At 38.6% G+C, this 13,524-nt stretch overlaps 1 protein-coding gene across 8 annotated transcripts in view; it reads right to left on the reverse strand.

Annotated features, from left to right (window-relative positions):
- Positions 1–13,524, reverse strand: part of WDFY3 (WD repeat and FYVE domain containing 3) — a 285,583-nt gene that overhangs the window by 67,533 nt on the left and 204,526 nt on the right. For 7 of the 8 annotated variants that reach the window (XM_055588993.1, XM_055588991.1, XM_055588987.1 and 4 more), the window contains 7 exons: positions 8,490–8,589; positions 6,850–7,010; positions 5,580–5,809; positions 4,392–4,501; positions 2,634–2,816; positions 1,406–1,563; positions 117–194 (listed from right to left, as the gene is read on the reverse strand). In XM_055588993.1, the coding sequence (XP_055444968.1) occupies positions 117–194; positions 1,406–1,563; positions 2,634–2,816; positions 4,392–4,501; positions 5,580–5,809; positions 6,850–7,010; positions 8,490–8,589 (1,020 nt within the window). The remainder of the gene's footprint in view (positions 1–116; positions 195–1,405; positions 1,564–2,633; positions 2,817–4,391; positions 4,502–5,579; positions 5,810–6,849; positions 7,011–8,489; positions 8,590–13,524) is intronic. The other variant, XM_055588992.1, reaches the window with a different exon arrangement.

Consider the following 13,524-nt stretch of genomic DNA (forward strand, 5'->3'; position numbering starts at 1 on the left):
ATGATGAATGCAGTTCAGCAACTTACTCTTAAAAGCAGGAGGAAGATACCAAGGGAAACAGTCTTTTCTCACTTGAGAAATGCAAAACAAACCATTATTAAGGTTATGACTCTTACCTCCTGGTATTCCTTATATTGTGTGTCTACCAAGTCACGAACAACAGCGATGTGTGTAAACATCCACTGAGAAATCTCCTAATAATGGGTGGGAAAAGAGTCTTAATATTTCATGGATTTTCTGAAAAAGAAAATGTTAACTAGCCTTGAAATAAGGCAGTTAGTTAAAATTCTATTAAAGGCATCACAACAACATCCCAAATATCCCACAAAAAACTGTGAAGGATGAATTATCTGATGAATCTGACGGAGGCTTATGTGATGGACTCAGATCCCAACACCCCAACCCCTACTGCCCCTTCACGGAAGGGCTCACTGCCACAGCTTCTGGGTGTGCTGTCCGCACTTCAGGGATCATCTCAGCTGCAGAGAGCTGCAGTGTACCCCACAATCACTGCCTGATTTGGGGGCAAGCGGGCTGAGCCATTTCAGCTCAGTACAAGTTAACTCCGCCAGGTCACTTTGGTACCAAGGCTCCACTTGGGTCTACCTGGTCTGTCGCCAGACCTGCACTGTACCCTGACATTTCCCCATAAGCAGTCCTGCCTCGTTTTTATCCCTACCACAAATATCAAAGTGAAAGTGAAGTCGCTCAGTTGTGTCCAACTCTTAGCGACCCCATGGACTGCAGCCCACCAGGCTCCTCCGTCCATGGGATTTTCCAGGCAAGAGTACTGGAATGGGGTGCCATCGCCTTCTCCACAAATATCAAGGGCACCCCTAATAAGCAGCTTGCACACTAAACCCTCTCTCAGAATGCACTTGCTAGGGAGCCCGACCTGACACATGGAATGACTCATACACATGGTTTCTCCCAGATGCTTTTCACTGATGCCACTGAGATTCTGAGATGGCAAAGAGTATGATGAGGAAGAAATTAATGCTGGAGGTGGAGGAGTTAAAAAAAAATCAAAAATTGGTGTGTATAATAAAATTATTTAAATGTCATTTTGTTATTGATTTAAAATTTATATAACTATTAATAATAGAACTATTAAATGCTTGAAAAAATTGGGAAAAAACTATAGTCTGATCATATATCAATATCTGAAATCTCATCTTATATTCATTCATGACATGGATCAAATACACAACATTCATAGTGCAACTGTATCATAATAAAATGGGAGAAGACCCCATAACCAGAGTTATCTCTCTGTCCGAAAGCAAAAATGTAGAGTGTCAATTCAAATCTTATGATTGTATGTGTTAAGTGTATTATATAAAACACTGTAACTAAACCTTGAAATACAAAGTTCTAATATCATTAACAAAACTAAACGATGTACCTGGGTGGAAAGGCTGTGTTTATGAAGCCCGCTTTCCTTTCGATTCCTTCTTGATCCCGTTAATTTGGAAAGACCAAAGCCACTGCTGACACGGGACAATTTGGATTGTGTGGTGGGCATTAAAGCTTCTCCTCTACTTATGCACTTCTTTTCATGGGCTACAGGATTAAAATTAAGAGTATTTTACAATTTCTCCATGTATTTACTCGCCTTACTTTTAGTACTTTGTCATCATAGTTACAAAGCACATTTCTGTAGTTATCAAAAGCATCTGTAAATGCTGTCTTAGATACGACATTTACTTATCTTGTGTAAGGATACCTGCTTAATAATTATTGTACTGGCTGGACGCACATCTGGGTGAAAACTCATAGCTCTGCAATGTTATGCAAATTTATTTTAACTGTCATCAATTTCTATGTTAATAACAATTCACAATGCCCTACCTAGAGTCTATGGTGTTGTGTATACTTTGGAATTTAAAAAGTTCTGGATTTTAAAAAGGTGATACGGTATGTATACTATATGTTATACAATAGCATCTGAGGATCTAGAGTAATAAACCATAATGAATAAAATAATAACTAATATTTCTGCAACAAAATGTATGAATATTCATGCCTAGTAGGAGAAACAAAGATAGGTTAGGTTTTGCCACCAAGTGAGTTCTGACATCAAATTAATAATAACATTTTGGATTTTTAGGGTTTTTGGCACTTTAGAATTATAGATAAGGGATATGGAGTCATAGCCAAGATGATGACCATACTGAAGTTGTGAGCAATATATTATTTACCATGCTCATAGATACCTTGATGTATAACACATCTCAGATTTAAAAAAAAGAAATCTAAGAAGAAAAGCTTAATTTCAGTATAATCATTCTGAAAGTGAAAGTGCTCAGTAGTGTCCAACTCTTTGCAACCCCATGGAATTCTCCAGGCCAGAATACTGGAGTGGGTAGCCTTTCCCTTCTACAGGGGATCTTCCCAACCCAGGGATCGAACCCAGGTTTTCCACATTGCAGGTGGATTTTTTACCAGCTGAGCCTCAAGGGAAGCCTGATACAATATAATCATTCTAGAATGGTCTATACTGTATTGATTTTCATTTCTACTGCCATCATAATATCCTTTGGGGAAAGTTTTAATTTCATATCTAAAGGGCACCCATATAGGACAGTCATGTGTAAGTCTCTTGGCCACATGGTATCTGTAAACGTTCTTACCTAGATGATTCTGCCAGCACTTCAAACTAGCTTCTTCGATGAGCGGCCTTGCTATAGCTATGTCCACGTGGCCTCTTTCATTCACAGGTAGAGTGACTTTGAAAAGCTCCTCCAAGACTTGTTTCTTACTATGAATTAATTCCGTCCAAACTCTGTTGACAGCTTTTATGAGAAGCTGACGCCCTAGGAAATGAAAAACAGCAAGTGATCAAAAATAATACAAAGGTAGTTAGTATTTTTTTAATTGTTTTACATCTAAGAATTTCAACTTAGATGTACAGTACTTAATCATCCAAAAAAAAAAAAAAAAAAAAGGCTTCACATTATAGCCAGCTCAGTTAAAAAAAAAAAAAGAAAGAAAATGATTATTCAGATAACCAAAAACGTGGTTGGCTACTTGGAAAATTTAAAGTAACTTTCTATTCAAGCAAAAAGAGTGCATTTTAATTTATAAAACTGGAAATCACATATACATTTTATTATCTAGCTTATATTGAAAGAGAAGAATATACTCCTCACTTAAAAGCAAATTTTAGATCTAAATATTGGGTTGGCTAAAAATTTCCCTTGGGTTTTTCCATACTATCCTATGGGAAAACCTGAACAAACTTTTTGGACAATTCAATATTTAAGTACACTCACTAATAAGTTAACTGTTCTTGAATAGTTTGCAAAAGGAAAGAAATAATAAACATTTTTAGAATTTTTACTATTAAATTCCATCTTACTTTGGACTACTGCTCTAGACCAGTCAATATCTGGCAAGCAGCAGGATCACTTGGGAGTTTAAAACAGATTGCTGGTCTCCACCTTCCAGAGTATCTGAGTACTGAGTACTCAGCAGATCTGAGTCAGACCAGAGAATCTGCTTTTCCAACAAGTTCCCAAATGATGCCAATGTTTCTAGTCTGAGCCCTTCACTTTGGGGACCAGTTTTCTAGACTTAGTTCCTTGGGCGGAAACAATCACTGGGATTCAAGAAATTTTAGTAAAATAACAGAACAAATTAATGCTTAAATGAATGAAAGAATAAGAAATGGACAAAGGATAAAATCATACGTAGAACGACCACACTATATTGCTGGAGAAACAAACACTTCTGTAATTATCTAATCTTTTCAACTGAACATTGTTGGAAACCAGAAATCAGTCCACCCGAAGACTTCAATGCATGGAACTTAACAAAATCAGTGGGAGAACTAGATTAAAAAAGAGAGGAAGAAAGAATAAAAATGGCAGTACTGACAACTTGTCTCAAGCAATATCTGCCTCTACTGTGATTGGCCTAATACTACCAATAGCTGGCTCTCTTAATGATAAGCACAATTTAGTGTTTGTGTTAGTACTTGTACAAATGTATCACCAAATTTTCCAGTGTTACTATGAAATGTGGAGGGCAAGCATTGTCAGTGGTTAGTGGTTTACCCATCCTAGCGTAAGGAGATACACAGCCAGCATGTCAGTGTATGTTGGTGGGTGTATTGGTATAGGATCAGGTATGCCCTACGGGGAGACAGATTGTCAATGTTGGCAGTTTCTGAAAGTTAGTTTTTTTGGCTGTATCTTAACACATTATCGACCGGGGGATTTTTGCAGAAACTAACGCCTATGGTCAGTGATTTGTTATGTAAGTCAACACTGAAACATCTCTGGTCAATAATGTTTGGGTAACAAAAGATGTATTAATACATTTCTGGTTAATAAGCTTGTCAGAAATGAGTGTAGAGAAAGGTGTGGGGGGGAAATTGAGATAATTACCTTCACTAATATCTTGGCTGTAACCACCATCTGGTTCAATATCCGAGGGGATCATAATATGCCATGTAGTCATGCGGGCTTCTGCTTCCAGTCCAAATCCATCCACATTGCTAGAAAATTCCAGGCAGTTTAAATTCTATGAAGGAAATTATTGTAGCTGCAAACTGTAATGACTATTACTCTGCAGACACCAGTGAATGCTGGCTCTGTCACAAAGTTGCATTAATGGCAGACAGACATTCGGCAGACTCACAAAACAGAACTTCTAATTTATCACGGAAATGTCATTTTTAAGGAGTGATATCACAAATCCACTGGACTAAATGTAATTAAATTAAATTACAGCATTAAGATGAACATATTATTTCAGATGCTTTTTGATGACTATTAACATTTTTACCTAAAAATTGCAAAAAGTTCATTTATGAACGTTTTCCTCGTATGTCTGTGCTCCCTCTCCCATCTCTATGTCACCACTCTGTGCTCCAGGCAGCAGTGGAATACGCGCAGTTTCCTATGCACCATATTCTTTTTCCCTCTGGGAAACCACAGAGGTGAACGCTTTCTTCTGATATCACTTTTCCTTGTTTTCTTGGGACGGTAACTTGCTCCTCAACCAGGTTCACGCTGTAACTCAGCAGCCGTCTCTCCCAGGCAGGCCACCTGGCACACGCTTTCTCCCTGAGCTCCACGCTTCTAGCAGAGCACTTAGCACATCTGACTGGCCGTGCTTAGTTACTGGTCCTCCCTCCTAGACCGCGAGCTCCAAGACCTGCCACAGGATCTGACTTACTCATATTTCTTCCCAGTCCCTAACTCAGTGCCTGGCCCTCAGAAGACACCAAAGAAATATCTGTCAAAACAATCAATGGAAAAATACTAACTTTACCCATATTGCATTTATTTACTGCATTCCTATCCTTTTACTCCTCTTCACCTCTGACAGCGTGTATCTAAATTACTTTAAAGTAAATAATCTTTTTAAAAGTATATATGACATGTGATGAACAAAAAGAAAAAGGAAATTAAAGCAAAAAAAAAATCATTATCTCATTGCAAAAATTCAATACTTGTTTTTTACCTTCTCATGAAATTTTAAGTAAAACTGAGATTACAGAGAAAAGAAATGTTATCATCAAAGAAGTATTAATAAAATAAAGACCAGTTTAAACTGAACCTAAAAGTTACCTCCCAACATGCAGGTTAATGAGGCAGTGAGCCAGACAGCTGATGAATTCTTGGTCATGGTTTCCAGGGCCCAGGATCAAGTTCCTGTTGACAGTCAGGACCCTGAGAGAGTCAAGAAGGGCTACTTGCTGCGGGACGGTTTTGTGCGCCCGGGAGAACTGGTACAGGATGGTCCTGTTGAGGCAGTGATAGACTGCATCCAGTGACAACCCCTGGGATCTTCTCTTTGACTAGAGAAATGAGAGATACTTTACTTAGTAAAATGGAAAAAAACAAAAACAAACCCCAAAACCCTGCTTATCATTCACACATGAACATTTATTAGATTTACTGTGTACCAGACGCCATGCTAAGTACTGGGCTGCCGAGTTATTAACAAAAAAATACAAAGCACTTGATGTTATTAGGTTCTGAGCCCAAGAGACACATAAATGTGATGTCAGGAGATGAGTGCTATGTGTAAATAGACCTCCTGGTGAGGAGAGCTGCCAGCCCTCCTGGGAGTGAAGCAGCTTCCCTGAGAACATGAAGAAGTGCCAGCCAGATAGCGTCTCCTACCCACAAGTTCTGGCAGGGTGATCAGCATCTACTCAATTACACACAAAAATTACCTAAAACATTAGTAAAAACGTTGTCTGATGTTCTATTTTCATCTTACTTGAGAACTTTTCTCTGACTTACATACAAGTTTATTCTTAAATTCTTAGGTGACATGAAAGAACCTCTGCACCACATGCCAACAACACACGACAAGGGCCTTTCCTACTTGCTACATCATGTGTTGAATGAGATTTGTCGCTTGTGCCAAACCAGGCAAAGGCACCCCAGACAGGCAGTAAAATGACATTTTCAAAGAAACGGCTCCAATGGACTTTGTGCAGATTCAACTGCAAGAAGAGAATACTCCTTTAACAGCAAATCTTCATGTTCTGTAAACCTTTCATCATACTATGAAGATTTATCAAATCCTGTTAACATAAGGTCTTTAAACCAAAGGCAAGTTATCCAGCTATGAGTGTAGCAAAGGGTGATGTCAGCGGGGAAGACAGTGAGAAGCCCACAGCTGGAGAGAAAGAGGATACCAGGCCAGGAGGTAACGGGGAATGGTTATGATACAAAGGTTTTATTCACTTTCAATAAGCTGAGCTTCACATTAAAAGTCAACATTCATTATCTTATTAGTTACAATTATTTCCAACAATTTTGACACCCGAGGAAAGTTTCTCAATAGGAAAACATGTACTCTACAGCTAATATGACAATGGATTACCTGTGCAATTAGTTGAATTATAAAATCTATAAGAAGTTTAGATTCTTTGTTGAACATGCCTTGCCAAAGCTTGTCCACCACACGTTGTGTGAAATAAAACACATTGTTCACCAATACCTGGTAGCTTCCTCCACTGGTGATAGGAAGAGATGCATCTTCTCCTAAATTCCAACAGGGAAAAAAAAAAAAATGTCTAAGAAAATGGATATCAACCAGCCCGAGACCAGACCCTTAAACAAGTCAGGCGAAGGAAAAATGAGTACACCTACTATAATCAGAAATAAGACTCCTAACTCTTATGGGCCACTTGAAGCAAAATGATGTTCATGGCCAGAAGTCATGATAAATGTTGAAAGAGATACTTTCTGCAGGATAAAAATGTTATGGATGCAGACTGTGAACTTTCTATCTTATGACAGTCTGTGATAAGAAAACAGTTCTTCAACTTAAAGTCAGTGATAGATGGTCCCCCTTTGACAGAAAAATTGTCAGTTTATTAGCTGTAAATTGATACTGTATAACTAATAAAGGATAAAGGAAACCACTAAACTTTTTCTTTTTGAATATACCTTTAAGCACAACGAAGTAATTTTGGCAGAAGAGAGATCCAGAGGAATTACGAATAGCCAAGGGGTACCTTTTGCCCCCTCCAGGATCCTTATCAGCACTCTTTCACTTCCATAGCTGCCAAAGGGTCTTGAGTGTGCCTGCTGTGTACATACTGGCTCAAGGCTAATCCTCCTGGCTCCGCCTCCAATGGAGCCAGGAGAATTAAGCCCCTCCTTTCTAGAAATTTGAGTTTTTACTGATTGCAATTATTATTCCTGCCTAACTCTAAATTACTACATGATGCAAAACTTTTCATTGTGTGTCTTCATGTAGTAAAACTGATATTATATAAAGAACATTGATAGCAGTTTTATTTCTAATTGTCTCCAGCTAGAAACTACTGAATGTCCATCAACAACAAATTGGATAAATTTATATATTCATATAAAAGAACATTACACAGAAATGAATGGACTCCTGCCACATGCAACTATGTGGATAAATCTCATGAACACAGTATTGGGTGTAAAAAGCCGGACTAAAGAGAATACATGTTGTGTGATCCTGTGTGGCTAAGGTTCAAGGACAGGTGAAATGAATCTGCTGTTTTAGAAGTTGAGGCAGTGACTCAGAGACTAGTAATTGGGTCAAGGAGAGGGGAGTTTCTGCGGGTGCTGGTAGCACATTTCTATCATTTGTTCTTACAGAGGCATGTTGTCTGGGTGCTCATTCAGAGTGCTACATTTATAATTTGCTTGTTTGTAACAATACTACAATAAGTTAATTTTTTAAAGTATTAGCTAATTTATAAAAATAGAGCCTGTTCACATAATATGGTCTTAAAAACACTTTTTTCTCTTTCCTTGTCCCCTTCCTGCCACCTCTGAATGTACGAAAGTGGACAAGCAGCTTAAGTAGTCCTTGTTGCTGATCATTAAGGCCAGGTTCAAAGGAAAATACCAATATGATGGGAAAATGCACAGGAAAGAAGGAAAAAGATGAAGTTAAAACAGTGGTATACTTGGAGTTTAAATAAAGAAGGGAAGTGATTACCAGTATTTTTTAACAAAGTGAAGATAACATAATATTACCCAGTAAAACATCAGCTGCAAGCAAATGATCCATCACACTATCCAAAATGTAAGTCTGAAATTCTTTTTGCTGAGTTCTTGTCGATCTCTCAGGGGAAGCCTAAGTAATAAATTTTAGAATTAGAAACAGAACCAATTCAATGAAGGTAAGCCTCAACCATAGTTACATTACCATAGTCATATTTAAAAAAGCCCCTACTGGTAAGTAATAAAATATGTCATGAGGGATGGTATGTATGTGTATACTCTATTTTTCTGATCATAGATTAAAAAAAAAAAATTGAACAGGCATATTGTCTTCTGAATCCATTCCTCCAAAAACAGTATTCTCAACATTTTGAGTATTTAATAAAATTTTTATATTTATTATTATAATCTCACTTTCAAAAGAAATCAGGCAATTTTTAATGATATACAGGTAAAATAAATCATAAGGCCATGTAAACAAACACAAAAGCTCAGGAATCTAGTAACTAAGAAGGTGAAGTCAATGGGGACAGGAGTATTTATATAAAAAATCAATTAAGCACACAATTTCACTTAGAGCTTCCTAGGGTCAAGAAGGAGGAGAAAAAACGATTTACAAAGCTTTTTAATATCTATAAAATATTTTTTTAAAAAACCACACTAGTTAGCCAGCAAGGATGTTTTCCTAGATGGTTCTGAAAAGAATGTTCTCTGTGGGTTTTTTTTATAAAGTGGACAATGAACAACTCAATAGGTAATACCTTTGATAATGGTTTTATATAGTACAAAGATGATTTTTAAAATTATTGTGAATAAAAGCTTAGGGCATGAAGCTTAACTATAGTTCTCTGATGGCATTTCTCTAGGTAATTAGGGTGATACAATCCAGGTGCATAACTTTCAGAACTCTAACCCGAGAGGTGGCAAAGCTCGGGGAACACAGGGATGAAAGGTAGGAGAGATCCTTTTGTTATTCTCTCAAATGTCAGGTCCTGGTAGTTGGCTTTGGACAGGAGGTAGATATTGAACCATTCAATAAAGTGACATGAAGTTGTTTCTTAAAAGGAGATCTGGATTTGTAGTTATAAGCAGAGGCGTGATGCTTTGCCAATGAAATTAAAGAATCTATTTCTTCTTGCACAGACTGGTCTGGGACTATGTTTATAACCATGACACGAAAGTGGGCTACAGAACACTGTTTTGCTTTATGTATTTAAAATTAAAATATGCTCTATTGGGGGAAAAAACCCATTTCTTTCTATTCTGATTTTCAAAGCGATCCTAATAAAGGTTTTTAAAAAAAGTAGTTAAAATCGGAATTCTATATTCAGATCAAAGATATTATTCTAAGGATTCAAAAACCAACCAAAGTTTTAACAAATGTTTCTCTGTTTTTGTGGTAAAACACATTTATCCAGTTTTAAAATAACAAAATATGGGCCAAGTAACAGTTAAACGAATATTAGTGCTTAGGAGTTTGGTTTGGCAAGAGAGTAATCTGGGAAAAAGCAAAGGTCATGTCATGTTGTTTTTAATCTTAATCCATTTTCCTGTGCAGCTGAACAGACAGCAGGCGAGCTGGGGCCAAGGCCAGCCCATTCCTCAGGCTGAGAGGCCTTGAAGACCTGACCCCTGCCGAGGGAAGGGGAAGTAAAGACACTGAAGTGATAAGCAGAAGACGGATGAGTCTATGAGGACTATCTTTTAATCAGATTAGAGGCCATTCACAGCAGGATTTTAATACCCCTGAAGTCAGCAATACTTATTCAGGATTATAATCAACTCAATGTGGCTAATGAGAAAGTAAGAGTGAGTAGAGTTTATATAGCCTTAATTAACAAGAGAAAGTTTTGGAGTCTGTAAAACAGGGAACATAGTACAAAGAGAAGTAGCTTGATCTGTCAACAATATTTATTTTTACTTCATTAAAAAGTATTCTACAAGGATTTAAGGCTGGCTCAGTTACCACTAGGGCTTCCCAGGTGGCGCTAGTGGAAGAGAATCCACCTGCAAATGCAGGAGACATAAGAGACACAGGTTCCATCCCGGGGTCTGAAGGAGGATCTGACCCTGGAGGAAGAAATGTTAACCCACTCCAGGATTCTTGCCTGGAAAATTCCATGGACAGAGGAGCTTGGCGGGCTACAGTCCATGGGCCACGAAGAACTGAACACAGGTGAGCAACTGAGAACAATCACCAAAAGGTATTTAATTGTCTGCTCACTGAAGCTGTGTCATGAATGATCATGACCCAGAATCAACTCTGTTCTTGGTTCTAACCTCCAAGCTCGAACTGAGGCTCACAGCAGCCTAACTTTGAAAGGATTTAAAACTTTGTGAGTGCATGCATAGTTCTCTCCATTTTTTTTTAAACAATTCTCTGAACACAATTATGTGCCAGACACTGCTTAGTTTTATGTACCTTATCTCATTCTGCAAAATAACCTTTTGAAGTACATACTATCATCTCCACTTTTGAGATGAGGTAACTGAGGCTTAGAGTGGTTAAGTCAGTTGGTCAAGTCAAAACTAGGTTTCAAAGCTCAGTTTCTTTGATGCCAAAGTTCATTGCTTTACTTGCCCTACTCTTCCAGCCCTACTGAAAATTTCCAAATTGAAGTTAACAGATGTACAACAAGAGCAGCTCTGCTATGATCTCTCTGTCGTGGTTTTCCAGATAAGCCTGGTTGGCTCACCAGACAACCAGGATGAATTCAGCACAGAACGAAGCACTGTGGTCTGCTCTGGCCTCTGGCTGTCAGATCTATCTTCCCAGAGGAAACACAAAGCCAGCCAATAACATCTGTCTTCAAAGAATCAAAGCCCCCTTTCTGAGGCCTGGGGACGCCAGGCAGAATCTTCCTGGACACAGGCCAGACAGCCCACATGCGTCTGTGGCCCACGGCTGACAGCACTGTGGCTTGGGGAGGAAGACCTTGAGTGTTCCGTACTGTCTCTGTAATGGGCTGGAGCCATCAGAGGAGCCTGAGCTTTGTCATCCTGACTGCAGTGTTCCTCTTCACTGGCTTCTCTTCTCTCAGGTATTTTATAACAGTGCCTGCCTACTTTTCCACTTTGCAGGGGGATAGGGGTGGGGGTGGGGGTTGTTTATTGCTCTGCAGTCACATGGCTTTCACTCTGATGTGAATGGGGAGGTCTTTAAGAAGATGGCAGGAGCAGAAAGCAGTGAACTCCGCTTCACTATCTTTCTTTCTTTTAGGTCTGTATGGGTACTTTATGACTGTTCTCAGGTACTTTCCTTCCATGGCCACGTGCAACAAATTCCTGTGGCCCTCCATGAGACCTGGTTGTTCAGACAATAAAGAATCTGTCTGCAATGCCCAAGGCTCGAGAGTTTGATCCCTGGATGAGAAAGATCCCCTGGAGGAGGGCATGGCAATGCACTCCAGTATTCTTGCCTGGAGAATTCCATGGATAGAGGAGCCTGGCAGGCTACAGTCCATGGGGTTGCAAAAGAGTTGGACTCGACTGAGCGACTCACACTTCCACTTTCTCCACGAGATGCCTGGTGGTGACAGCAGAGGACACTGGGGAAGACGAGCTAGGGAAGAGCAGCTGGAGGCCCAGGTACAAGACAACACAGGCCACTTGGTTTCTGAGTAAGTCTTAAGTGCCAGGCACTGTGTTATGAATCTTAAACGGATCATCTTATTTAATTGTCACTATGATCCTCAGAGACAGATTCTATTTTTATACTATTCTTTATATGTGTTCCAACAAAACTTTATTTATAAAGGCAGGCTAGATTTAACCCACGGGATACAGCTTGCAGATTAGGAAGTGCTTCCTAAATGTTAACATGTACACAAATCACCTGGAAATCTCATATACTATTTTAAAGGTGGGCAAACTAGAAGGGATGAAGAGAACTGAGCTGAGTCAAGGTTACACAGCTAAAAGCAGCATGTTTAATTTCTCAAAATAGTTTTGCTGGGTGATTTACCTATCATTTATTTAACTCTCACAGCAATCACCTGGGGGAGACAGTATATAATATCATTCTTCAGAGGATGAATTTGGCTTGGTGAGATTAAAATGTTTATATAATAAACATCAGGGCCAGAATTCAAACCAGGCTTTGCTACACCACCACACCGCCTCCCTTGTATTTGACCTCACTCACACTGTGGCCAGTCTAGATGAATGCAGATCTTTTCTTTTTCTAGACTGCTAATGAAGATAATTTCACACATTCTTTTGTAGATGTAGTGAAATAAGCAGGTACTCTTGTGATAAAATCCCAAATAATCTTAAGACTGAAAATAGCCTGGCATGAGCATATCAGACTGAAAATCAGTTGGTTCAAACCCCTTCTTCCATGAAGGTAAATGGCAAGTGTGTAGTATAATTCTCTTCTTGAACTTCTTCAGAGATAAAGACTTCACAATCCTTACATTAAAAATCATGACTGTAACTTATTTTTTCACACTATGGGAAAACAGGGAGTGCAATATTCTTTTCACCAACTATTTTTTGTATGTGTATTCTGTGTGTGTTAGATTTGAAGCATAAATTTTAAGAAGTATAATTTTTTTCTCTGTAAAGGTCTTATGCTGTTTTTAAAAGAAAAAATTTATTTATTTAGCTGTACCAGGTCTTAGTTGCGGCATATAGGATCTAGTTCTACGTATGACTAAGTCAAACCTGGGTCCCCTGCATTAGGAATACAGAATTTTCACCACTAGACCACCAGGGAAGCCCCTAAAAGCATGTATTTTAAAAGCAAATATATATATCTTTTATTGGATAGTATCGTATCTTGTTTGGGAAAGGCCAGGGATGTAGTTGTAGGTAAATGATTCAAAATTACTTAAAGAACAAATCAAGACACTGAGCTAATTTTTTGAGAGATAAAAGGACACATGAAAGTTGGCCCCTAACTTTAAGGAGCTAATGATCTATTTGGGAAATTCAACCTTGACACTCCCTGGTTCTTCCTAAAACATCATCCTACCACCCCTGACACCCTAATGCAATCAGATACAATTCCACTATAGGGCAAATTAGTGACCGCAATAATGAGACTGTTACCTCGAAGTTAATACAT

The sequence above is a fragment of the Bubalus kerabau genome, chromosome 7 (assembly GCF_029407905.1).
Source record: "Bubalus kerabau isolate K-KA32 ecotype Philippines breed swamp buffalo chromosome 7, PCC_UOA_SB_1v2, whole genome shotgun sequence".
Lineage (NCBI taxonomy): Eukaryota > Metazoa > Chordata > Mammalia > Artiodactyla > Bovidae > Bubalus > Bubalus kerabau.